Source organism: Bombyx mandarina, chromosome 08 (genome assembly GCF_030267445.1).
Source record: "Bombyx mandarina strain Sakado chromosome 08, ASM3026744v2".
Lineage (NCBI taxonomy): Eukaryota > Metazoa > Arthropoda > Insecta > Lepidoptera > Bombycidae > Bombyx > Bombyx mandarina.
The window spans coordinates 9151632-9179437 of record NC_143215.1 but is presented as its reverse complement, the minus strand read 5'-3'; the positions used below and the strand labels follow the sequence as shown (position 1 = coordinate 9179437).

At 33.9% G+C, this 27806-nt stretch overlaps 3 protein-coding genes and 1 long non-coding RNA gene across 8 annotated transcripts in view; 2 read left to right on the top strand and 2 right to left on the bottom strand.

The window, feature by feature from the left end:
- Window positions 1-14642, bottom strand: part of clu (clustered mitochondria protein homolog) — a 29612-nt gene extending 14970 nt beyond the window's left edge. The window contains exons 1-7 of one of the 4 annotated variants that reach the window (XM_089729195.1): window positions 14404-14642; window positions 4562-4774; window positions 3638-4443; window positions 3400-3553; window positions 2826-2959; window positions 1784-1920; window positions 1034-1263 (exon numbers count right to left, since the gene is read on the bottom strand). In XM_089729195.1, the coding sequence (XP_089585321.1) occupies window positions 1034-1263; window positions 1784-1920; window positions 2826-2959; window positions 3400-3553; window positions 3638-4443; window positions 4562-4774; window positions 14404-14524 (1795 nt within the window). In that variant the 5' untranslated portion in view covers window positions 14525-14642. Of the gene's footprint in view, window positions 1-1033; window positions 1264-1783; window positions 1921-2825; window positions 2960-3399; window positions 3554-3637; window positions 4444-4561; window positions 4775-4906; window positions 5125-14403 lie in introns of those variants that run through there. The other 3 variants (XM_089729194.1, XM_089729196.1, XM_089729197.1) reach the window with 3 other exon arrangements.
- On the top strand, window positions 10757-13596 carry LOC149502545 (uncharacterized). The gene is made up of 2 exons (XR_016323427.1): window positions 10757-11090; window positions 11840-13596. It is a non-coding gene; the product is annotated as an uncharacterized LOC149502545 (long non-coding RNA).
- Window positions 14643-15759: 1117 nt separating the features above from the next.
- On the top strand, window positions 15760-21533 carry LOC114248168 (uncharacterized). 2 transcript variants are annotated; one of them, XM_089729192.1, is made up of 6 exons: window positions 15760-15904; window positions 16051-16257; window positions 16708-16892; window positions 17791-17917; window positions 18769-18965; window positions 21356-21533. In XM_089729192.1, the coding sequence occupies exons 2-6, from the start codon at window positions 16054-16056 to the stop codon at window positions 21408-21410; spliced, it is 768 nt and encodes a 255-aa protein (XP_089585318.1). In that variant the 5' UTR covers window positions 15760-15904; window positions 16051-16053; the 3' UTR covers window positions 21411-21533. The 2 variants fall into 2 exon arrangements, with proteins under 2 accessions (XP_089585318.1, XP_089585319.1); XM_089729193.1 differs by lacking the exon at window positions 15760-15904 and adding an exon at window positions 15949-15973.
- A 1837-nt stretch (window positions 21534-23370) lies between these two features.
- On the bottom strand, window positions 23371-27800 carry AP-2alpha (adaptor protein complex 2, subunit alpha). Its single transcript, XM_028181275.2, has one exon. It carries the CDS (start codon window positions 27567-27569, stop codon window positions 24780-24782), a length of 2790 nt encoding a protein of 929 aa, XP_028037076.1. The 5' UTR covers window positions 27570-27800; the 3' UTR covers window positions 23371-24779.
- Between the last annotated feature and the right edge of the window lie 6 nt (window positions 27801-27806).

The following is a 27806-nucleotide window of genomic DNA, read 5'->3' as shown; positions in this document are numbered from 1 at the left end:
AAAATTTTTTTATGAACTATTTATGCAGTGTGTTGTAGTAAGTAAATAATGTTTATCTTTTTTTTTGTGTGCCGCCAAATTTTGAAATCGTTAAATATGTGCCACAACAAAAATAAGGTTGAGAATCACTGGTATCTATACTATATAATATTATAAAGAGGAAAGATTTGTTTGTTTGTTTGTTTCGAATAGGCTCCGAAACTACTGGACCGATTTGAAAAATTCTTTTTCCATTAGAAGCCGACATTGTCCCTGATGAACATAGGCTACTTTTTTTAATTATTTTTTTAATTTTATTTTTTTGGTTTCATGTGTGTTTTAATGTTTCCGAAGCGAAGCGAGGGCGGGTCGCTAGTAGAGTATAGATTAACACCGACATACGGTACGACTATTTTGACATCTTTCTAAATTAGAAAAAAATCCGAGTTCGTTATAGATTCTTTTCGAGATTGTGGCAAATAATATCCAAATTGTAATAAACTAATTTCGACTGTGATTGACAAGATCGTTATATTACAATGGTAGGCAGCGGTTTAACTGTGCCCCTAGCATTGCTGACGTCGACGGTAATCGCTCACCATCAGATGGGCAGTATGATGGTCCACTTACATGGGCATTAAAAAAGAACAGTCATACACATAATGAAATGGTAGTAAATAATCATTGCGAATTTCAATATGTAGTGTTTATGTCAAGTGAAGGGTCCTATATACCCTAGGACTACAACAATAACAACAGCGTTTAGTTATTTAATATTATTATTATTTTATTGCATAGGACATTGGACGAGCTGGTGTTAAATGGATACCGGAGTCCATAGACATCCACAACGTAATGCTGCCACCCGCCTTGAGATATGAGATCTAAGGTCTCAATATAGTTACAACAGCTGCCCCACCCTTCAAACCGAAACTAATTACTGCTTCACGGCAGAAATAGGCAGGGTGGTGGTACCTACCCGTGCGGACTCACAAGAGGTCCTACCACCAGTAAAATTAAATTATGAAGACATTATGTGACTGGATATACTTACTGTCTTCAGCACGGATGGCGTCAACAGTGTGATCGAGCATAGGTGAGGCCCACTGATAAACCTGGTATGGTGTGGCGACCCTCTCGAACGGATGTTTCTGCATACGCCGCTTTTGTACTAGCGCGAAGTTCCGTTTGAAGGCCGGCGACACGATGCTCAGGAGTTCAATGAGCGAATGACAAAGTAAAGACGGATTAGCTGGTCGAGGATTGAACACTTCTTCGGTGGATCTGTAAACGTACAATGTTACACAATACATACAATTTCAAGGTCTTTTTAATTTCATAAAGTGAAACTTCTTTAGGCGCGTTGAGAGTAAAATTTAACTCGCGACAGATTCGTTACGGCTAGAGAGAAAAGATACAATTTTGGAAGAGCGAGAGTGAGAAAATAGACATAGCGTCTCGCGAACCACGTAACCGTGGAGAGAAAGGACAAAGCGAGCTAGTCGTTTCTCTTATACACAGCCTTCCCTATTACAAGAGCAATTTGATTTAAGAATAAAAAACGAAGAAAACCCTAAGACTACAAAGCGCAAAAGAAGGTTCACTTCTTTTAGGTGCACCTTTTAGCTACACGCCATTTTTTTTTAAACTTCCCCGATGCCCTAAACTCTGCTAGCTTTTTATTTCGGTTCAAATATTCTAATAAAAAATCTATTATATTCTCTTATTACCTTGAAAGTAACAAAAGTTAATATATAACTAATAAGAAAATGAGCACTTTTATTTTAAAGGACATATATCTTACTGGTTGAGGTAGAAGCCCCTAGGGCAGGCCGTTATGTGGAAGTGTCGATCTTCAAGGGTCACCACGTGTAAATAAAGAAGATCTCCGCACATTTTCCTGGGACCAGGTGGAGGATTCCAGCCTGATGTGGTCAGTACCTAAGAACAATATTTAAAATCAATCGACGTAATTAATTTATCTATTGATCTATCAAAATAAAATGAAGATGTAAAGATAAAGGAGCCTTGAAGTAATATGTTTTCATTAATCATCGTTTTCTTATCGTTCTTGAGCAAAACAAAAAAATATTAAATAATGACGTAAACGAAATAAGTTTTGAGATCAGCTTCAACGTAACTTTTTTTAAATGAATGACCAACGAATACACTGTAATCTATACTAATATTATAAAGAGGAAAGATTTGTTTGTTTGTTTGTTTCGAATAGGCTCCGAAACTACTGGACCGATTTGAAAAATTCTTTTTCCATTAGAAGCCGACATTGTCCCTGATGAACATAGGCTACTTTTTTTAATATTTTTTTTAATTTTATTTTTTTGGTTTCATGTGTGTTTTAATGTTTCCGAAGCGAAGCGAGGGAGGGTCGCTATAAAATATAAAAACGTATTCAATTTCAATTCTGCATTAAATTAATTATGTTATTTATTCCCTTTCAGGATTTAAGGTACACAAATAATGAAGTATAAAAATTTACTAATGTATAATAATGTTTGTTCAATTTACAATTGAAACAATAAATTATATTCTGATATTTAACTTATATCATTAAGTCAGTTACTGTTAAAATAAAAACTTATATATTTTTAAACATGCCTTATATATTACACAAAAAAAAACATATGAATGGTAAATTTATTTTAATAACCTTCAACAGTGGCTATACTTTTGAGCTAAGATCAAATTTTATACTATGTAGATTCCAGTTTATACTATATTTTTTCAATCATTTCATTATTTAATAAACAAAAAGCTTTTCCTAATACAAGTTGAAAACCTGGACACTTGATTTAATGTCCAGCTTTTCGACAATATATTTTACTTACTTTGAGACACTGAGGAGCCTTGTTCTCTTTAGTGAGTCCGGGGTGTAGCGGCAACAGTGGACGCTCCGTGCTGGACGGCATTATGTAGTCTGGAGGAGTACAGTCCACACTTTCTGGTCGAGATTTCTTCTTTTCTATTGTATGAATTCTTATGTAAGTAAAAATTTATATTCCCTGATACGAAATTGTTCAGCCGGTTGCACAGTTTAAAAAGCCTTCATTTAATAGTGTAGTACTAATAGATAATAAAAAATATTATATATACGCTATTTTTTCCAACAAAATATTCTATTACTATAATTAAACTAGCCGTACTTGCCGGCTTCGCTGGGCATTTAAAATTAACATTATTATTTATTGTCTTATTATGTGGGAGTCTAACACTTACATAAATATTAGCCTATCCATTAAGTACATGTATTTTCTACATGGATACCCAGTAGTTATAACGGAACATCCGTAAAAACCACTGTAGATTTACATATTAGTATAGACTACAAAATTTCGACAAACGAGCTCACGGTAGTTTAGTAACCCAATTTTTTGTATTATTTGCAGTTAATTTGATAAATACCTAAAATATCTCCTTGTGTGATGACGTTCAGAAAAGCCAATGAACTACACTCTTGACCGGCATAGGCATCAGTATAATCGATGGATTTCAGAAGATCTCTAACATGTCGAACGTGGATACGCGCTTCTCGCATTGTGTACGGCTCTTCCATCACCTATATCATGAAATAATAATAAAATTTAATATTTATAAAAGGTATAAAAAGTTTGATTAGCTTTACTAATCATTTGTTACGAACCTTAATAACAGAACCTTCTTTTAGCCCTTCAATATTCTTCAATTCGGCAAAATTATCTAAAGTAACTCCATCCAGTTGCAGTGAAAAGCACGTTCGATGACATGTATCTTCTCGATCCATCAGTACTTGATGTATTTCTTGTACAAGTTCCATACTTGATACTTGTATGTCCAATGGTTCAGCTCCAGGGCTAACGATTTTAACTGTAAAACCCAAGTCTTGTATAAACACGACCTCAGCATCCCTTTTCTTTTCATCACCATCTTCACTAGGCGAGGACTCCCTATCTCTATCGCCATTAACCACTTTATTTGAATCACTATTATTTTTTTCCATGGCATTATTTATATTAACAGATGAACTAATGTCTTTTTTATCCTCCACTACGTTTTGAGCAGTCTTCTTTTCAGCGTCATTGCACTTTTCCAAAGACCTGTTCTTCTTGTGTTCTTTCTTTTTGTCCGTCACGGCCGTTTTATTTGGACATTTTGTTACTATAACAGTTTTAAGATCTTCTTCCGACTTCGTAGATTTAGTTTCTTCGGAATCACTATTATTGCCGTTTACAACTACTTTAGTATTATCACTACTTCTAGTATCACAATCTAAAACGTTTTTTGAATCGCCATTTGTTATGGTCTCAGTGCTTTTTTCCGTGCCATTTACTGCTGGCTCTTTGATAGTTAATTTAGAATTATTTATTTCGATATCGTTTGATATTGAAGCCATACCGTTGACGTTTGTTGTAGAATTTATTAATTTTTGTTGTGATTCCTTTTCAACATTGATCTTCGACTTCTGGTGTTCTGTGGAAATGAAGTGATAATTTTAATATAGAGTGTTTAAGTAAATTGTAGCGATATAGACGAACGATATGATACATTTACAACATTTGCAATAATAAAACACAAATATTTTCAAAACCTGTATTTAGCGGAAAAGATGCAGGAGTGTTACTAGACTGAGGCGAGACTGGCTTACGAGCGGCAGCCGCGTAGGAAACACGCGGCGTGCCACTCTCGCCACCACCTTCGTCATCAGCGCGGCCGTTAAGACTGTTAGCATAACCGTTGCTGGCGGATGCCATCTTCGGGCAGACATCTTTCTTCATCTTAACTTGCTTATCTTGTTTTTCAACTGTAACAAAAGGATACTTATAAGCGTTAAACACCTTATATATTTAATATGACTATAGGTTTTCAGTGCACCTTTCAAAAATTATACATGAATTCTATTTCGATTATATACATTAGAGTCTGTTAAGCTTACCCTCATTGAAATCAATAGCCGTTAACATACATTTCAAAACATACGTTTCCTCGGATTTATTGCGCAACGACCGCAAGACGAGGTAACGTCTCGGTCATTACATCGCGTTATCTCTCAGGGGCCATATTCGTTCATGCGTAAAAACAAGCAATACGCCTTGTTTTTAGGCTAACAGCAATTCTTGTGGAGCCGAGACGTTCGCGCAGAGAGACCATGTTTCGTCCCGTGACGAGTTAGCACGTGGTCTAAACTGGCACGGCGCCAACTATCTCTAGCGTCGAGTCAATAATAGAGCGCAACGGGATGCCGCCAACAATAGACGCCGTCGACGTTGTTGTAGGTACTGGATAAAGAGCAATCCGATTCAGTTCTTTATTATAGGTTTTTTTTAATAATCAAAATTGTTAAATTGCAGATCTCAAATGACATCAACAATTACTAGTACCATAACTTTCTTAAATCTATACCAGCATTAAAGAGCTAAGCTCTGTTATAAATAAACGCTGCGTAGCTAATCGCAGTTCGCACCGTGTTTTATCTCTTTACAATGTGTTTGAGCCTAAAACGAAGTTAGTATTCCTAGGATCCTTGATTTATTTATTAGTATTAGGCCTTAACAAAGTGACTAATTTTATTATTATTATTTCAACTATCACGTTTTTCGGCTTCATTCTAAAGTAAGATGTTTAGACATATATATATATATATAGTGATTGTCACGTCGAAAGAAGACAAAACCTAGATTTTGGAATAAGGATTTTTATAAAGATAAAACTTTACAAATGTCGACAACAATTAATCAGAACGACCTCATTAAGCACGACGAAAGCCCGGAGAATCGACGAGTGAACGTACTATTGAAATTCAAGAAAATGCGAAATCGACTATAAATTCAGACGTTTCCTACAGGCTTTTTTGAATCGTGTTTTTTTTTACTTTTATGATTAAGATATAACTAACTCTTATTTATCTTATACGAATTTTAAATCAGAATATTATCCGTAGTCGCTTGTGAAGATAAAATTACTTATCAAAATGTTTGATGGTATCTGCATACATTCACAAACAAGATAAGAAGCAAACCCGCACTAGTGCCCGTGTCTCTAGATAACGTGAAATCAAATTTCGTGATAACCAGCCGTTGACACAATTCCTTCACTTGTGTCGTCAGCGTTACTGCAATCAAACAAATACATTCCTATATGGAATCAATTATATAACTGAACGGAAGCCCTTTTAAATAGATGGAAGCTGTATTGTTCTCGTATCGATGAAGCCCCTAAGATAACCTAATAAGATACACTATTAACTTCTTTTAAGTTTTTTTCTTTCTATTTGTAATATAAAATTATTCAAGTTATATTGACAAATACATAATGAGTAGCAATGAGCGAAAAAACTAGTCCGGTATGTAAGCTTATTATGCCAGTATGTCTCAAAACTGTGGTTTTTTTTTAAACAGGCGGTGGAGATGAAGCTTTTGACATTCGACATACACATTTTATTGACATCTTAAGTGTAAATGATTTACTTGAATTTTAAAGTTAAATTTTAAATAACTAACTAATAAACAATAAATTTAAATTAAATAATAAGATTTAACTTTAAATTTTAATTTTAGAGTCGTACGCACATGGCTTATGTTTGTTACAAGTCAGTGTTTTTTGTTTTTCTGTTATTACTTTTTGTGTATCTTTTTAGCTTGTAATGTGTATTGTGTGCCTAATAAATAAATAACATAATTTTTTTATTAATGCTTAGATGGGTGAACGATCTCACAGCCCACCTGGTGTTAAGTGGTTACTGGAGCCCATAGACATCCACAACGTAAATGCGCCACCCCCCTTGAGATATAAGTTCTAAGGTTTCAGTATAGTAACAACGGCTGCCCCACCCTTCAAACGGAAACGCATTACAGCTTCACGGCAGAAATAGGCGGGATGGTGGTACCTACCCGTGCGGACTTACAAGAGGTCCTACCACCAGTAAAAATAAAATAAAAATCGTTAAATAAAATCGTATGAGTACGCTTTAGGTTACGTGGTATAGAGGTTAGTGTAGTAGACTGTGCTTATATTTCGCACCATTGCTTTACTTATATTCATTGAAAATTACTTACTTTAATTACTAGACAAGGATAGTGAGTGGTTGACGTCAGAGTGCACTAGAAAACATGTAGTGTAAATTGTGTTCTGACAAACAACTCGTTATTGGTACCGTTCAAAAGGCAATTGTATCGATCAATGAATTATGCAAACAGAAACACGCTTGGCAGCACACGCCGCAACCGTTGAATGTTTTAACCTTTGACTCGTAAGATTATTATGTGATCCACCCTTGACTTTTTTGGTTCCTACGGATCTTTATTTTTAAATTTCATCTTATTTCAATAACAAAACACCATAGACGTTTGGTAAAATTCAAACTCGGCTTTCAATTTAAATCAGATTTGGATTGTTTGACAAGAAATCTTTGAAATCACTGATGTCATTTAACAAAACTTTTATGACGTGAATGACATTTTACTATCCCAAAAGTTTCAATATGTGCCCAGGGCTTTTTTATCTAGACGAGCAAAGGTTTACTTTATCTGGAGCGGTAGCAGATCGTACGGACACCACAGCTGAAATACCTTGACACCTACTTGACACATAATATCGAAGTCATTTGAATAATGGGTATATCAATCTGCAAACTGGAAAACATTGTTTAAACGGGCTAGAAATAGGTGAACGGTAGTTTCTACCATGCAGGCTAACATAATCAGTAATAAATAAATCCAAGCATTCTTTTACCCATAATTATGTGTCGGTATGTATACTTAAAAAAAAAGTTGCTTTATTCCAAATTTTAAATTAAATCATAACTTTGGCATAAGACGGTGCCTTAGCGGAAATGCCTATATCACAATGTGCTAAATAATTTAGGATTAATATTTTTTACTAGTAGACACATGTCTAGACTGGTCAGTCATTTCTGGTTTTGTTAATCAGAAATTTTTCATTTTTTCGTGGCGATTCTTCCAATTTTCCTGACTTCAAAACATGATTCTATTCCAGCTGTTCTAATTGGTGAATTTAGCAACGAAGGGCATTTAATTTTATTTGTAGATCAATTGCATTCTCAGTGAGCTTATTATAAATTTTACAGAAATAGAAAAGGGATGTTTTAAAAAGGTGTGTGTAGTATTACATGGACTTTTTACGTGACCCAAACCCAACGTTCCATTTTCGTAACGAAGTATTTCCGGCTATTCTAAATTAACAAAATAGTCCAACTGAAACAGACGTAACAAAATACTCAATTGAAAAAATATGCTAATGACAAAAGCCAAAAAAGTTGTGTTAAAATTCACCCTATTCAATATATTGTTTAACATTAAGATAAACCGGCGAATCATTTTTTTCCCTACCAAACCACTGGTAGCCTCGAAGGGCTATTCCAACTTCCCCGATTTGGTTGGCGAGCCCACGAGGTTCAGTCTGAGAACACTTACTAACGCTTGCCCTAGCAACAACAGTGGTTCGCTCTACCATTGGGTGGGAATCTTACAAGATAATCGTTTAACGGAGTCCAACTTTAATTAATCCTCATCATTTTTTTTTATCGAATCTTTCTTCTAATCTAATCTTTTTTTTTATTCTTTCTATGGTTGGAAAAGGTTCGTAGTTGCAAGCTCCAGTAACCGCTTAACACCGGTTGGACCTTGAGCTTGTCTGCATTTATGCTACACAAACATACATAAGTAAATGCGCCATACACTAGTTTGTTCAAACGTCAACGGGCGTCATCTGTTGATTTATATGTAAATGTAATTCTAGGGTTATCATCAACATTATTAATTGAGAGTGCAAAAAAACTTCGATCTTAGAGAAGGTGCACTAACAAAAAAAAACATTAATATTGTTATGACACATATATGAAATTAAAGATGCTTTAATTATGCCAAATCACTGCGCAGCCCCATGATAACAGCACATGCTGACCCAAGCCAAGATCATGTGGGATAAGAACAAAAACCAGAAGAAAAAACTGTGAGCGGATTACAGAAAACGCAATCTGATAATACAGACATTGCAGCCTAGTTTACCGAAAATGTAAACGACCTACATACATGTTTTCGCGGTATTCATAGAAACGTTACACGTATCTGTGAACAATAAATATTCTCACTTTTTAAATAAAATGCATAACATAAGCATGATTGCGTTTTCTTCAATATTAAGTTTCTATTCTTCCAAATGACCCCTTAAACAAAATTGCTCAAATCATTAGAGTCCTCAAATTACTGACTCACGACATCGCTTATATGACACGATTTTTCGTGCCTTTGTACTCGAAATATTACTGATACTTGTTTACTGGACTCAGTCAAACTCATGCACTATACAATTTCAATGTAGAAAGAACAATTTGCGTTTATCTTTACATCCAATTTGTTTTGATTACTATTGTGTCAATATTTTTTTACCTACATGAGTTTTTTTTTATCTATAAACGAAACTAAATTATCCAGAAATCGTTATATCCCAATAAAAAACAATGAAGTGTATCTTTGTGATTATTTGCAAATTACCAAACTCCACCCACATGTTTCCAATTTATCTGTTATACTAATCTCTGAAACAGGTCACCGATTTGGATATAACGTTCAGAGACAGGGTACAGCTTTTCAGAGGATTTTTTTTTAATTCTGAAAACGACTTAGAAGCAATTTGTGTATGGTATACTATATTAATGATATCGCCCCCCTCAGACACAGCCCACTGAGTTTCTCGGCGGATCTTCTCAGTGGGTCGCGTTCCCAATCCGGCGGTAGATTCTGCGAAGCACGGCTCTTGCTAGAGTTCGTGTTAGCAACGTCGTCAGGTTTGAGCCCCGTGAGCTCACCTACTAGTTAAGGTTACGCTGATATAGCCTCTCAAGGCTATCAGCATAGGTAGGGAAAAAAAAGATATCGCCTATAATCTTTAAGTTGAAAATTATTTAATGCTCAACCAGGACCACACCTGTGTGGAAACGTGTTTTTTTTTTAATAATGTAAAGGGTTCGTTCATAGTCCAGGTTCAAATCGTTATCGTGCGAACAAGTGTTATCGATCGATACGTTGAACATGTCAAATTTTATCATTTGTTAAATAAAACCTGACAACTACAAACCTGAAAATAAAAATTGATAAATATTCCAAATTATTATATGAAATAAAATAAAATAGTTTCTTTTATGGACTATCTAAGCAGCCTAGCAGGAACATGTTAATAAATAATCATTAGTGACGGTATTAATATAATCATTAGACCAAATTCTCAGTAATTTACTTTTTAATTGCATTTTCGGAACTGAAAATTGTAGATGTGGACCAAAGAAACTAAAGCACAATTATATTCATATAAAAATCAAACATAACTTGGAAAACGACAATCCTTATATGGAACAAGTTCGGAAATTTTAGTCGAATTCACAAGCGGTGAAGCGATTTTAACTAAGAAATTTTACACAATTTTGTAAACAAGGGATAATCTTGAGCTAAAAGTGGTGAATATTGTGAATGGCCAAAGATATCTAAGCCAACAGTGCGGATTGCCTTGAGCCTCACTTCGACTAGCTGAACTGGGGTGTTATAGTGAAGAAATAACACGTTTAACTAGTTTTCCACAACACTCTTCTTAATACCATGTATTTTTGGGATTAAATCTGCATAACGGACTCCAATAATTATTTCTTTTACGAATGTTATCAATAAAAACTATTCCTTTGCGATTCTAGAACAATAATGCCATAACATTGTCGGTGGTAGGAGCAACTCTAAATTTTTTGAGGTGCCGAGATATTGTTTGCGAGACTTCGTAGTCTTAGAAGCTTTAATACCAATTTAATGTGTAACGTTTCATAAAACAAAACTTCGCTTCCGTGATCTATCATCCTAAATGTTATCTGCAGATTTATCTCCGAGAGAGCGAGAGAGAGAGAGAGAGAGAGCGCACGAGATGCGCCATATGTGCAAGATAAAATGCAAAAGCTTTTTGTAAATTGGATAAGGAACCTTAAAAACTAGATACGTTCCATCCACTGTCACCGTCTTAAAATCAGTATTTACTGGCGTCACCGGATTTCCAATAAGCACATGACTGTTAAAGTTATAATGTTAATAATGATTTAAGTGTTTAGTCCAGCTAACCAACTGGTTCGTAGTATTATTTTAAGTAATTATTATTCGGTTTTCAATGAAGGCAACATTTACGGTTTGAATTCGTATTTACTATTTTTAACTTGTATTCTGACTAATAATGTTCTTTTAAGTTTGAATATCTTAAGGAAATGTTTCTTGATAATGACGTTTTTTGCACATACATAAAAACAACAGTCAAGATAGCGATACAAGATACAAGGTCTCGCGTTTTATTTGACTATAGCTAACTGTATTGAAATTCTAAATATACAAAGATAATACGTATATACGTATGCATTTTACTGATAGTCGAACATAATGTAAGCCTGCATGGATACCATCACCGTATTGTATTAACTTTATCACAGCTACGTACTTCTTGAATCTTTTACTTCATCAACGAGTGTTAACTGGAATAGAATGCCTGCATGGTGTTAAGTTCGCATTTGTAAAATGTTTTTGTGCAATAAAGAATTTTCAGTCAATCAATCCTGCCTATTTCTACCGTGAAGCAGTTACACGACCCAGTTTGGAGAGTTTGATAGTTAATTTTTATATACAAATATAATTCATCTGCGCTTGTTTAAGTGACTGAACTCCTCCTGTACTGGCTGGACCGATTTTGATGATTTTTTTTGTTTGTGTTCAAGTGGATTTGAGAATGACTTAGATTCACAATTCGGTATTGTAATAACCGTTTTTTTTTATTTCTTCAAAACCTTTCAGATTATTACAACCTATTCAAAAAACTTTTTAATTTTCAGATATAAGATATGTGACATGACGTCTGTCGGATCCGCTAGTGCTTTTAAACAAACACTCCGTCCTCATGCCGCAAGGTGGATAACAGCATTCACATTGTAATATCTACCAAATGGGTGGGCCAAGCACCCAAAGCCATCGGAACCATGGACTTGTTCACGCATCTATGGAATCTTTTTACCGACTCCAAAAAAAAAGGGTTCCTATGTTCGATGTACATTCTCAGATTTCTCCGTGATTCATGCTTCGACATTTAATTATGTTTTTGTTTGATACTACATATACTCTCCATTGTTAAGTTTAGTTTGTTTTTTATAGCTTTTTTTACGATAAAACACACACAACACACCCTAAATCGGTGACTGCCGAAAGCTGATAAAGCATTCAGATAATGGCTGCACGGGAAGAAATGGGGTGGTGTCATTCAATGCCTAGAGCACACGGCCAGATAAAAATATGGTATTAAGAGTTAATATTTTTATCAAATGATCCGAATTCAGCAATAAGAGGCCAGTACTGGTGATTGATGGGGCGTTTTTTCTCATTAACCTGTTTTCCAACTGTTTATCAGTAACCTAATGATTGATGCACATGTGTCTCATAACTTAGCTAGACTTATTTATAATTTATTATAAATTGTCAGAGCATGTCTTTAACCTCCAACACACAACTGCCAACACTCAACATGCCCCCACTGGTGACCATATGTTGAGTTATACATTGAAACATTCTAGAAAATGATTTCCTGTTTTTAATGGCATTTAAGAGGCTTTTCTAATGCAACACACATTATTCAAGTATAGAAATCTAAGACATTTCTATCTAATTGTTCTTTTAATACTGTAATTTTAAAATTGATAACATAGTAAAATATTATATTTTAGAGAAACCTCAGTCAAATACTACTTGAAAAAATCATAATGAAGAGTTTCATAGTTATGATACATTGTACCATAAAATTCCAACTAAAAATAAAATAGTACAATTTTAAAGTAAATTATCCAAGTCATACATTCCTCAAAAACGACTTGACGTGTAATGATTTACAACAAAGCTATTTGTCAATGCAAGTTCAAAGCAATTTCTTTGAAAGTTTCTTGATTTTGAAATCTAATTTTTCTACAATACTCCACCTTATATTTAAAAGTTAGAAGTCTTGACACTAACTATTTTTCTAAATAAATAAAAAATAGAAACATCATAATAACATGACTAATTTCCTTCTCTCAATAAAATATTTGCAGTGTCATAAATGATTTTCATACTTATTTTTACAATACACATATCTTCTAATTTCAGACTGTGATTTGAACAATACATTACAAAGGTTCTATTTTTTGCCATTTGAACTGGCTATGAAATTATGAAAAATATATTTCAAGCTCTACCCCAGGGAGTGATATGCATGTGGTATGTGAGGTCATTGACCTGAAGGCTATTTGAGTACAAAGAAAATTGAGCTCTATTTGTTGGCATAAATAAACCTCTCTAAAAAGTGATTGGTAATTAAACCTGGCTCCTAATTGTGAACACTATGTGTAGCATTGAGGTATATAATGCAAGTTATTCGAAAGATAACTAAAAAAAGGTTGCAGGATTAAGAGCTAACTAATTAAACAACACTTCTACCTACCTGATGGGCTTGGATTTTAATTCATCTGCCTTATGATACAAAGAAATAATTATTTATTTTTTAGCAAACACTGAAAACTAAAACACTGTTTATCTTATTTTACCTTAATAAATAAATTGTTTCCTCGAACATCTTTTATTTTTATTCTGATTCTTTACTGAATACTATTTTATAAGCAATTCAGGGATATCTTCAAGACTTGTTTGAGAACAAATTTTGGGTATTAAAAGCTGAAGCAATGTGAATTATGTATCTTTAAATGGGATCAGATAACAAATTTTCTTGAGCTCAATCTAAAAACCAACTGCAATTAACTATAATGCCTTTAAAGCTATTCTGTGGTATATTTATATTCTACAGCACCTAACTAAATTGATAGTATGACAATGGACTTTAAAACGAGACTTTTAGTTACATTACTTTCCCTTTGTTTAAATCCAACACTACCATTTAAAATTGTGCAAAGTAAAATTATGAATATTTTCAATGTTAACAATTTATAAATAGATTTCATAATAAATTCATTTAATCAAGTTTGCATTAGATACTACAATAGTAAAATAAGATTGCTATTAAAGTACTATATAAACTACTTTCTTGTAGATACATTATATGTAATAGTATTCCAAGTTGTGTAATGATTTACATCATACATTCATAAATTTCAATGTCAAATGTAACTTTTAGTTTAATTGAAATTACAATTTTTCGTTTAGTGTACATAGAGCAGATACACTGTTTAAATTATATGTTTATGAAAAATTAATTCTAAGTAATCTTATTTTGATCACATGATTTCGACCCCATGATCACACTATGTATCTCTAGTTTTAATTACTATTCACACATAAAATTATCCGTTTATTTGATTGAATGGTTTTATAATACAATTGTTTTTACTGTTACATAACTATGTGCAAGACTATAACTTACCTTTGATGGTACCATTGTCACTGAAATTTTTCTCGATCACTGAATTGTTCGCTGTGCATTTTTTCACTTTTTGAGAAGTACTTTTTGTAGAATTATCACTCACTTCACTACCGAGTGCCATCACAACACGAGGATTCAATCCTGTTCAAATTGACCGCAACGATACGGCTCCACTCTCAGCTGAAAGAACACATGCGGTAGACTTAAGGTTGAATATTGACTAACAAAAATTGAGAATTCAATGTATGAAATCCGGCTGGCTGAAAAGTTCATGGTACATCATAGTGATGCCTAGCAGTAAGGTGACAACATAAAGATATTGGATTTTTCTACAAATGTTTGTTTCGCATACTGCGAAAACTAAATTATTCCTATCTCTAAAATAAGCTTACCATAAATGTGGACGAAATTTTTAGTACATAAAACCAAATCAAATCGCAAATGATATAAATGGCCATTTTATTTTGTTCTGCAGCTAATGAATAGCTATATAAATGGCATAAGTCACAAAAAATAACCTTTTGGGAAATAGGAAATAGGAAGATTGAAAAAGTTTCCAATAAATTATTTCTATTTAGGTACATAAAATTGATGTTCTGAATAAAAATGCAACGTTTTTTTACAATTCGCTATTTGAACGAATATGCACAATAATTAAATAGAATTATTTTAAAATTTCCATGTACATTTATGAAAGTGTCTATTCGAAAATGAGAATTATGCTAAAAATTTGTATCTCAGTAACATCTACTCAATATCCGTAGGATCAGCCTCCCTACATTTTTTATCCATAAAAAGCAATTCAATTGCAACTGCTATGTTGTAAAATTCTATATTTACGTACATTTGTAGACACTATACTATATAATACTATATTCATATCCCTACATTTATACATGATACTTTTTACTTTGATAAAGAAGTGTTACATTTTCAATAACGTGCAGGATGTCAATTGTGAACTGTTTTATTTAGTCAATAAAGTCAATATAGGGTTTTCTAAGTTTTGAAGCTTATGACCTGACAGTTGTGAAAGTACACAAATGTGATAAAATAAAATTATAATCCTATCTCACTTTTCCCTGTTCTTGATATTTTTCAATTAGTCCATTGCCCAGTTCTCAGTACCTTATTATTTTTCCAATTGATTTCACTGAAATTTATCCCAGAATTAATATCTTGGTAATGAAAATCATCATTTAATTTCGCTTCTTTAAATCTTTCGTCTATAGTCAATGAAGCATGCCTTGAATTGGCCTAAAAATGAAAATATTTTATTTTGTGGGTACTATACCTTTTGCCTCTTAAATCATAATGAAAAAAATTATTTGTGTCAATAGCTGTCAATTGTCATGCGTTGCCAGTGAGGTTATTTTACTTACTAAAAATAAACAAAGCATTCTATTTTGAATATTTGTGAGCAAATTTACTTAATATAAGTTTCATTTATCCGAACTGTAATTATAAAATTATAATTGTGGCGTCCAATAATTATCCTAAGGTACTACATATACGTTATAGAACGAGCACTGAAGTTACTTATACACAACAAACGTACAACCATAAAAAAGTATAGAATGTAGATCGTTCTTAAATTGTTTAAAAAGTTACATATACAATGTTGAAATCCTAAACGTTTCTTTGTAGAGGATGTTAGATGGGTGGTACTGCCGTTCAATGGCGAACATGCAGGCAAGCGAAGGGGCCAGTGGTAGCAATAGTGCCTCAGAACCGACACGAACACACGACTCGCAGAAGGGATACTCCAGTGACAGCAGTAGTGAACCTGAAGCGGAACCAAACTATAGTGCTCAATATTTGGCATTAAAAAAGAAACTCAAGTATCTTATTTATGTAAGATTTGTATTCATTAATTAAATATTATTGAGCTTGAGTACACAGCTAGTGTGGAATATTTACTTAGGTACGCTAAGCCTTTAAGTGGTATATATGTTCATAACTTCAAATGCTTACAGCTGCTGTCAATTTTTGGAAGGAAATATGTACCCAAAACATTTTCACAAACAACTTCCACAATTAGAGAGTAATACTTAATAGTATTAAGTTAATACTATGTTGGCTGTTTTGATTTTATTTGATTTGATTCCCTACACCCCAGCAAAGGGTAATAGGAAAGTGTAGTGTATTACAAATGAAAATCGGAATTTCAAAGCAGACTGGTTTATTTTTGCATAAACCTGCCCTTTTATTATGCGACTTAATATCTATACATAACAGAAAGAAAGAGAGAAAGAGAGGGCTGTCAATGATACTACCCATATAGTGTAAAACAAATGCTTACAGGAGAATGAATGTTTTCAAGATGCTTTAAGAAATAGTCAGAAGAGGTTATTAAAGGTTTCTCGGGACCGTAGTTTTTTGTTGGATAGACTATTGCAATATGAAAAACCAGAAAGCACAACTTCAGAAAGCGAAGATACAGAATCTTCAGATGATACTGATCACATACAAATGGAAATAAGTAAAAGGTATGAATTTTTAAATTAAAAGCTTCATTTAAAACCTTGAATTGTATTGTCTTCATATTGTCGACATGTAATTCTAGTTATTCTAATTTTTTGCAGATAAATAGTCTCTTATCACATTGGTTGACAGAGTGCTAGAATTAATTAAATTAATATGACAAATCATCGCTATTTTTGTTATATATCCATAATACATATTATTAAACTTCTAAAACAAATCTCACTCCACCCAAACTAACACCAAACAGGTTGTGTGTTATTGTATAATATATGGTTTGCTCATTTATTTTGCACCAAATGTTGTCACATGTAATTAAGTTCCATACACCAAAACTTGAAGTGCAATTTTGATAAAAAGGGATTCCCGATTTCCTATAATATGACACAAATCCTTTAAATTTGACTCACATAAAATCATATATCTCTTTCAATGTTCTGTACTAATAAAAGGAGCACTGATTCTGTTTTGTTATGACAAATAGAATTCATATGTATTTTTGTTGTATGTAGTTTTTTTGTTTGCCAAATGACAATAATTTTACTTGTTGTGTAAAAGTTTTTAGTGAAACAGTAATTATTAGTCCTATGACATTGAATGCTGTCAATGCTGCAAAGTTAATACTTTGATATATGAAGGCGAAATCTAAATTCTACAGCATAGAATCTTACCCAACCTTCAAAGCGAAGGGCACGATTATTTGCAGAAATAGGAAGATAGTCATCCAAGTGCGGTCAAATCTACCAAATCCCTTACTATCACCAATACAATATTACATAATATTTTAGTGAAGTTCTGCAGTGATTAATTCTATAAATTAATTATTACTAAGCAGCTTTACAAATATTTATATTTAAAAATTATTAAAGTTTTACTAAGATGATTTTTATTTTTGATCCTCAGAAAGAAAATGGAAGTTGGTGGAGTTCAACAAAATGCATCGAATAATTCAGCACCAACCAAGATCACAAATGCTGTAAAAAGAAAAAGAGCAGTACCGGCAAGGAAACCAGCTAACACCAATCATACAGTTCGTATTTTTTTGCTAACTATCTTTACATTCATTTGACACTGCTTAATGTCGTATAAAATGCTTTGTATGAAATCTTTTTATCAAGTAGTACCTAACAGATAGTCCAGGTCGAAATAAAATAGAAAAAACATTGAATGAATCTATAAATAAACTTGTGTTGCAGTTTTCTATGAATCCATAAATGCATTCTGTTAACTAAAAATTATATTGCGAAATTTTACACAAATATATATTTGTGAAATAAATATATCATAATATTAAACTCGAGAAAAATCAAACATAGTTTCAATAAATTTGAAGTCAAATGTATGAACCTAATTTTATCGTAATTCAATTAATTTTGTTGAGAAGTAATTTTAAAGTCGTCATGGCCTAAAGGATATGACGTCCGGTGCATTCGTATCTAGAGATACACCGGTGTTCGAATCCCGCTGGCAGGCATCAGTTTTTCTAATGCAATACGTACTTAACAAATGTTCTCGATTGATTTCCATGGTGAAGGAATAGCATTATGTAATAACAATCAACCTGTAAAATTATAATTTGTGTAATTACTGGTGGTAGGACCTCTTGTGAGTCCGCACGGGTAGGTACCACCACCCTGCCTTGAAGTTGTAATGCCTTTCGGTTTAAATGGTGGGGCATCCATTGTAACTATACTGAGACCTTAGAACTCATAATCTCAAGGTGGGTGGCGGCATTTACGTCATGGACTCCGGTAACTACTTAACATCAGGTAGGCCGTGAGCTCGTCTACACACTTGAGCAATAACAAATAAAAACTAGCTATTTGGTATTGTACCTTAATTTTTTTAAATTAATCTAACATTGAAAATATCTGATTCCAGCAACAAAGCAGTGTCGCAATGTTGAACAAGGTGTCTCCTGCCCTTGGTTTCGGGCTGTCACCAGGTGACGGCCACATGACACCGGAAGAAGTAGAACGACATCTACAGTCGCGACAATCCTATTTGGAACTCCTGCCAGAACGTGCACCGCCTACTGTACCCACCGAGATGTTCAGTAATGATCCATCTTTAGATAGGTACATTTTAATTTTTTATTTCTATACTATGTGTTACCCACCTATCAAAGAGAGTACTGACCTTGAAAGTGTCTGGCAAAAGGAAGAGAGGCCGCCCCAGAACAACTTGGCGTCGCTCGGTGGAGCAGGAGCTAGGGGTTTTTAGAAAATATGATTCGAGCCCTACACCCCAGCAGAGGGTAATAGGAAAGAATGATGATGATGATGATGATACGATGTGTTAGACAACCAATTATACAAAAACAATTCATTATGAAAATTAGACAGACCCACAATGTAGTTTTGTTGAAAATTTAAGAACATCTTTTCAAAATTAAAATACTTACTTCAAGATTAAATTTATCGCTTTTCATAGTTTAAGTCAAATAATTTTCATGACTTTAATCTGGATCGGGGTGTATTTGAACTATTCCCAAAAACAAAGACATTTACACAGTTAAAACATTGTTTGAATTTTACGATTAAAAAACACATTGTGGCGTGTGGGCAGTCGAGACAACAAAAAGCATCCTCCTTAGTTTTACGTGTTCATGAAATATGAACTTAAAAAAAAACGAAAATTCATTTTTTTATTCCCTACCTACCTACTGCCTACTGTAACACCAAGAGCTTAATTGGAGCTTCACCGAATCTGTAAGCGAGCTCACAGGGCTCAGCCTGGGCTACTTTGCTAGCATCTGTGAGACACAAGGGCGGTGCTTTGCTGAATCTCCACCGGATCACAGGCGCGACCCGCTGAGAAGATCTGGCGAGAAACTCATTGGGCTGTGTCTCTAGGAAATACATTAATGTTATAGGTCGTATGTTAAAAGAAAAAAAGCTACACGATAGGCAGCGGTTTGGCTCTGCCCCTGACATTGTTGAAGTCCATAGGCGACGGTAACCACTCACCATCAGGTGGACCGTATGCTCGTCTGCCTACAAGAGTAATAAAAAAAATATATTTTATTGCTTAGATGGGTGGACGAGCTCACAGCCCACCTGGTGTTAAGTGGTTACTGGAGCCCATAGACATGTACAACGTAAATGCGCCACCCACCTTGAGATATAAGTTCTAAGGCTCAAGTATAGGTACATAGCCTTCGAAGGATTATCGTTATTTCAATCCAGTTCTAGCTTCAGCATCATTTTCAAGTTGCGCAATAATCAACTGGATTAATGAATGTTGGTCTACAAAATAAACAAAACAAATTTTCTTTGCTAAAATCACTACGTATCACCCACCACAAGTATCCTATAGTTTTCTCAAAAACTACCTACTCAAGACCTTCTTACCTATAGTTGAAGTCTTATCACTTATCTAATATCTTTCAGTAAATTAAATCAAAATACATATTTCTTTTTAATTGCAATAATACAATCCCGGCTTAAAGGTTATTACACTTGGCTAAATTTAGTCGACTGAATTCAGTCGCTACTGAATTCAGTGAAGTGTAATAGCATTCAGTAAGCTAGCTCACTAAATTCAGTAGCAGGGATGGTTTCTGACTGACTAAATCATTTAGAAGCCTAATTAGAAACGCATTTAACAAGGTGTAATCGTATTTAGTTACTTAATGGTTTCAGTCGTCCCATAGCTCTCCGTGCGTAAGGACGGTTTAGTTTGTTTTTTACTTCCGATAAAAAGTATTTATTTCAGTCGCCGTTATTTAATGTGACAGACATTTATAGATAGTCCGACATGTTTCAGGGATAATTTTTGTCAGCAGGGGTTGGGATATTAAAGAACTAAATTTTAAATCTTGATACGAATTTCCAGTTGCAAGAAATCTTAATGTTACAACCAATCTTTCTTTTGGCCTTATACTATCGTAGGATTAGATATATAATAGTTATATATATAATAGACTATCGTAGTATCGTAGGATAGTATCCTGCTTTTGAATAAACCGTGTCACAAGGTTTAATATTGGGTCAAACGATCTCGAATCCATTCGTAGATAATTTCTGAAGTCTGCTGTTTCTAAATAACTCATAATGTTCATATTTGCTAACTTTCCGCGCAGCAATAAATATTTCTTCACCTATATTCTTCTTATTCTTTTTTTTATTCTATTTGAGCCGACAGCGAGGGCTACGCCAAGACCAATTTTTTGTTGTCTAGACAATACTGGGGCCATCCTCTTACACACACGACACGTCCTACTTCGTCGCGTTTAAACTGACAATTGATTCAGTAACTGAATTTAGAACAGTGTAATCAGAAGCTTCTAACTTGCTTCTGAATTTAGTCGACTAAATTGAGCCAAGTGTAATAAGCCTTTTACCTACGGACAACGAACACGACTAAATTGAAAGGGCTTCGTTTTTTAATATTTAGCTAGGATATTTTTAAAATAAGAAGACGAGAATTATTTTCTATAGAAATAATGTTTTATCTTTTGTTTCAGTGAATCAAACGACGTATTAGAAAATTCGCCTAACGTAGAAGAATGGTTCGATTAATTACGTGTGAAGATATAAATTGGTGGCTTTGCAGGGTTGTGAATTATAATTAATAAAAAAGATCCTGGTCTAAATTATAAAAACAGCATACTTTCATCTAAATAAATTTTATACATAAACTCACCTTCGTTAAATTATTGATATCCTCCATTAAACATTGTATGCAGTATTCTGAAATTTTATTAGTATTAGCTATATACAAAATCATTGTACCTAAATCATTTTTTCAATCATTAATTTAATTACCTAGTTGATGCAAAGTATTGCAAAGTAAGAAATATGCAAAATAAAACGTTCGGTGGCTTTCTGAACTTTAATTCTTCTTTGCTTCATAAATTTTGTTATTCTGTAAATTCTTACCGACAGAAAAGCCACATGATATAAGTAATTTTGATTCAACAAATGTCAGACAAGTCGATAGAATCTAGTTATGGGTAGCATGAATCTAATATCACAATTTTCTCGCAATTTATCACATTTAGGTTTAGTAACATTTTAATGTCATTGGAAGCAGACAGTCACACAGCCCACCAGATTGTAAATAGGCACTGTCACTCATGAATATCAACAATACCAGAGGAATGTACAATAAACAGTTGCTTACTGTGAGAACCATCCTTAAACTGCTGCTGTGAAGCAGTAATGCGTTTCGGTTTGAAGGAAGGGGCAGCCGATATAACTATACTGAGACCTTAGAACTTATATCTCAAGGTGGGTGGCGCATTTACGTTGTAGATATCTATGGGCTCCAGTAACGACTTAACACCAGGTGGGCTGTGAGCTCGTCCACCCATCTAAGCAATAAATAAAAAAAACCCCAGGCGTCCCCTAGGCGCAGGGACCTCGTAGGAGGTTCGGCTCCAGGCCCGAAAACTACGACTTATTATTTATTCGTAGCCCGAAAAAAAAAGGCCACTCGAGCTACTGCTTCCTTTTCTTTCACATCATCCGCTTCTATCAGTACTATATTCAGATTCTCTTTTCTAACTCGTGTTTGGGTAAATTTGCAGCGTCTAATATCATCAAATTTAGACGCGAAAAGATCACACGTAAGTACTTAATCACAGGAAAACGGTATTGCGGTATCAGAGCCCACAAGCAACATCAACACCGCCGTCCACTTTAAAGGTGCTCGTAAACAGGCTGGTTTTCTGACAATTTCTTGCTGCAATATCATAGTCACCAAGTTGCTAATTAGGTATACTTATATTTCAAAAAAGTGCAACAATTGCTGCAATATTGCTGTATAGCCCGGCGATATTGTCAATATATTACAAATTATTTATCCTGCTTTAAATTCACTGTGATATTGCAGTATATCGTCTTTGCCGATCTCCATCTCTCCAGGACCATCTCTTTTCCGTCGAAAAGAATAATAATAATACTCGAAGTCACTTCTGAACATCCCAGTGAAGTTTTGAAACAGATATTTATCGAGAATCAGCTCATTGTCAAGATTAGTTATGGTTTCTCGTCTGTTTAAATATGGCCGGATCTACACTCTTCTTCTAGGTTTCGGTTTCTTTAAACGATGACACAAAATAATAAAAGCTGCAGAAACGGCAACACCTTCAGTATCCACAATTTTGTCCTACGAGATCCAGTCGCAATATGCCCCGCGTGTACGAGCAAAACTCCTCACCAATCCAGTTGCCGAATCTTGAAAGGCAACACTGCAATGTATTGCAAAATAAAATTGCAAATATAACTGAGTTATATTGGTCAAGAAAAATTGCCAAAAAGATGCAATTTTTATAGCCCGTTTACGAGCGCCTTAAGGCATGAGGTCGAAGTACCCGTCTCAAAAGAATTTAGTTAAACATAAACGCGATTCAATTTTATTACCTAATAATTGTTGTAAACAGTAACATATTATTTTATTCAGTGTTTATCATTTTTATCAGTGTATGTCCATCTGGTATTGGGTGTAACATAATAGGGACATTGTAAAATGCCGTGGTTAAATTGGATAAATATTTTATTAGGAATAGTTACAATATCATTTAGAAAGCGCAAGAACAAACATCTATAACTATTAATGAATCACGCTTAGTTGCGAAGTTTCACAGTTAACAATAATCTTGCTTATCCAAATGTATATTTATCAGTAAGCATGTAGTTTTTTTTCATAATATACATACAGTAATGCTATACCACATTAATAACAAGATTAAATATGTTGAATGATATATTATATTTAACTTATCTACCATGCAAAGAAAACTTTAGCATGCTACCAATTTTATAACATTTTATGTTTATAATACTAAAATATGACCTACAATTTGCTACATTCTACAATCTGTGGTAATATGGTACAAAATTATATGAAAATAAATAATTGTAATTTGAGATTCCTACAACTCAATGGTTACAACACAATCTCTATTCTAAAAATAATGACAGTGGATGACGCTTTGTGTACATTTTCTTTACACATTCACACGTTAACGACACTACAGAAGAATTTTGTTAATTTCAGAAGAGTTATAAAAGTCGTTGAGAAGTATGGAAAAAATCAGGAATGTGTCCATGTACATTTATGGTTACCCATTGTAACAAAATTCATAAAACTTAATAATTTTTTAACTATTTTCTTGTTGAATATTGAAACAATGCATATTTTTATTCTATATTAATTTCAACCAAATTATACTTAAGATTTGCAAGATTTTTAATAATATGATGATGGATATATTATATACCTTAATAAATAAATCTAGTAACAGACAGTATACTTAGAAATGTTACTTCAGAGATAAGATATTTTCACAAGCCAAAAAATTTGTTTTTCTAATTTGTAATTTCATAACAACATCAAAAATCTACTTTGGTACACTTACATTTTAACATTACATTATACTTACGTATAAAAGAAGTACCTATTTAAAATTGGTAAATTATCTTCATTAATGGGACATGATCATGTTTTTTTATTTATAAATATACAAAGCAGATAAATTTGATAAAAGGGTATCTTATCTGCAAACAATTTATTTTCTAGACAGAAAGTATTTTAATGTTAAAAATAAAACATGTAGAATTATGAAAATGATTTTAGGCTCAAATGCATTTATATATAATTTAAAAAAGAAAACATATGTATAATAAACATAAACCTGTCTTTTGATTTCTCAGTATGAATCAAACACAAACTATAGTGAGTTAGAAAAATATTATAATAGAACTAAAATAAATTCATTACTCTACTTAGGAGATTTCATTTGTCTTCTGCTAAAATGCAACATACTACAACTCTGCTCAAAATTGTACTTAGTAGTATAGCTACTCTACAACCTAAACTGCTAAGCATCAATTACACCATTTAAGTGTTTATCAACAATTTTATGTGTGATTCTAATCATATTTTCAAAACTGGTCAGCAAGTAAGTTGCAGATTTCTTGTGAAACTGACTCCTTACTAGATCGTATGGTTAGTCTGTACATTTGAGCTTGTTTGTTAGGTTCCAGTCTCATTAAGCATCCTACTTGTTGCATCTTTGTATGGACAATGCCGGCACATACAAAGTTATCTGGATTAGGATCGATACCATCTAATAATTGCATGCCAAATCCAGCCAATTTTGTTCTTGTGCCAGTCAAATCAATCGGTCCCTGAGCTTTGAAAATCTTTTGGGCTCTCTGTTGTTCGCCTCCCAAATTTTTCCACCGTGCAAAGAATGATTCACCATTCATTTCAGTTGGTTCAAAGAATTTGTTAAGGGTGAGTGGGAGTTTCATTGTTATTTTCTGTGGTACATTGTTATATATAAATGAGACTGACATGCTTGGTACATCAGTAAAATCTTCTATACATTCAGCTGTCAGCATTTGTTGGATTTGAGCACCTGCTTCCAATATAGGTTCCATTGGTTTCATTTGTACATTCAACTTATGCAAGTCAGTCCAATGTAACTCAGGATGGACATTCTGGATTGGAAATTGGGTTTTGTTGCCATAAAATAGGCCAATTCTGCCAAGATTTTGTCTGAACTCACTTTTAACACCAATTTGGATCAATTCATTTTCAAAAAGCACCCCATTGTTTTTAAACAAAAACTTTTTGATGTTATTTTGCTGTACAGTACTGGGGCTTATTTTTGTTGATGTGTACAAATCTCCAAGTACATCCAATAAGCCATTCCCTGTAGTAGGGGCTGCAGAACCAGGTGGTGTAGACAGTCCTAGGAGATCAGCACTGGAGCTATTAGTATTGTTAGTAGAATTTAGTATAGCAGTGGGAGCAACAGTGGGCAGAGGGCTCTTTGATTCTCTAACATCATCTGGAATACGACCTGGCTTCTTCTTTTTCAATACTGCTAAGATAGAAGATTCTCTTTCAGGGAAAGCAGGCATTTCTTCTAATACTGTGGCTAAAACATCTGTACTGGCTACAATACTAAGTTGCAAGTATTCTGATGCCCTTTGTTGCAACTCAACATCAGCTGAACGTAAATTAGAATCTGCCTTAAATACTTCTTGAACTCTATTTTTTATTTCTGGGAAAAGATTAACCAACTTTATATACGTTGATAACAATAGGGCTCTTGTTGCAACAGAACACAAATGGTATTTGGAATGTAGAAGTTCAAACTGAACTTGTGGTGATGATCTTGTATCTCCAGCTATCAAGTTACCGAACTCTCCCAAAATGTATCCTCCAACTTTAACCATATTCTCATGGCATGTTGGGGCTTGTAATGCTTCAAATACAGTTTTAGCAGCATATGCTTGAACTTCATCTCTATTTATTACTATTTGAATTACTCTGTACCAAACTTCTTCTGAGACATAATCACCAGCAATTCTTATAAGATTAAGAATTACATCCACATACCAAGTGAAATCTGTAGCATACTTTTCTGCTAATATAGCAACTTTTAACACCATTTCTTCCCTGATTGAATAATCAGCAGTTTCTAAATAAGCTAACATTTCTTGTACAATTTCTTCTGCATTAGTCTTATCACACATTGCATACAGAAGATCTACAGCCTGCTGCCTGACAGAAACATCTTTTTCCATTTTCATTGAGAGGATTACTATTTCTTGATGCTTTTTTACTGCTTCATGAGAAAATTCTGATGTAGCTAAATGACACATTGATTCAAGAGCTAAATAGCGCAAGTTAGTTTCACGATTACTAAGAAATTGCCCCAGCTGATTGCAAGCACGAACTAATAAGTTAGGTTCACTGTCGTTGTGTATAATAAGACTTATTGCTTCAAAAAGAACAGCATTCTTGGCATTGGAATGTTGCACTTTTTTAGATTTTGGTGGTTCTTGAGCTTTGTTGAATATTGTTTCTAGGCATTCTGAAAGACGTCCTCGAACTCCAGGTTCTTCAGATGGAGGGGTGTAGTTTTGTAAGAGGCGTAACAGTTTGACAGACAACCAAGGAGCAGGTACAAAGTAATATGTATAATCTTGTAAATCTGTGTAACTGGCAGTAACAATTCTGCTAAGTCGAGCTACAGCCAATGTTACACAACCCTTATACTCATCAGGATTCTTCTTTACAAGAGCATCAATCAAAGATGTCGCTGCAGTTACTACACCCATATGGGGGTCATTCAAAAGATGAATTATGCGAGAAGTCCACTCTCCTCCAGGTATTATCTCAGGAGATTTGCGAAATAAGCGAAGGAGGCAAAGTGCAGCAGATTGTTTCACTACATCCATGGTATCACCAGAGACAAGAAGTTTGGGTATTTCAGTACCAAAAGCTTCAGCCATATCTTTGCTGCCAATGTTGGCAATACATTGAAGAGCTAAGTTTACATGAATAGGATTGCGAGACTGCAAGTCGTTTTTAATGCTCTGAATGATAAGTTTAATGAGGTCACTGTTGGTGTTGACTAGGACAGATATGAAAAGGTATCCAATCTGTTTTTCGGAGTATTTATTGGATGAAAGTAAGTTTACTGCTTCCATGTGCCCGAAGTCGATATCATGTCCGAGCAGAAATATAAACAGAAGTTTACACACATACTTCTTCTTTTGATATCCATCTAGAGTTTTATCACCCTTAAACTTACTTCTTATATTTGCTAGCTCCTTGTTGATTCTCTTTATTTCTGCTTCTTTACTCTTACAGTTTCTTATGTCTGAGATAAAGACAGCGAGCCCTCGCATACCATCTCCTCTGACGGCAGGCATATTGCCAAGTGACTTATCGAACACCAGTTTTAAGCCTTTTCTTTACACTTTTTTAGAAATGAAATAGTTTAATTCTGCTAACACTATGCTACAAAGCGAACTACAAGAACCCGGTGTAAAATTTCAATAGCTATCGGCCGTCATTACGATTTAACCATGAAGATGAGCGCCCTCCGTTCGACAAATTTTACAAGTTCTACAACGCCTTCCTTTTTCCATAGATTGGAGGAAACGTCA

What these genes read in the sequence shown, in the direction of transcription:
- AP-2alpha (XM_028181275.2), bottom strand. Translation starts at nt 27,569, where the DNA reads ATGCCTGCCGTCAGAGGAGATGGTATGCGAGGGCTCGCTGTCTTTATC.
- LOC114248168 (XM_089729192.1), top strand. Translation starts at nt 16,054, where the DNA reads ATGTTAGATGGGTGGTACTGCCGTTCAATGGCGAACATGCAGGCAAGC. An exon ending in CAGCTAACACCAATCATACA is followed by an intron (nt 17,918 to 18,768) that starts GTTCGTATTTTT and finishes ATCTGATTCCAG; the next exon opens with CAACAAAGCAGTGTCGCAAT. An exon ending in AATGATCCATCTTTAGATAG is followed by an intron (nt 18,966 to 21,355) that starts GTACATTTTAAT and finishes CTTTTGTTTCAG; the next exon opens with TGAATCAAACGACGTATTAG.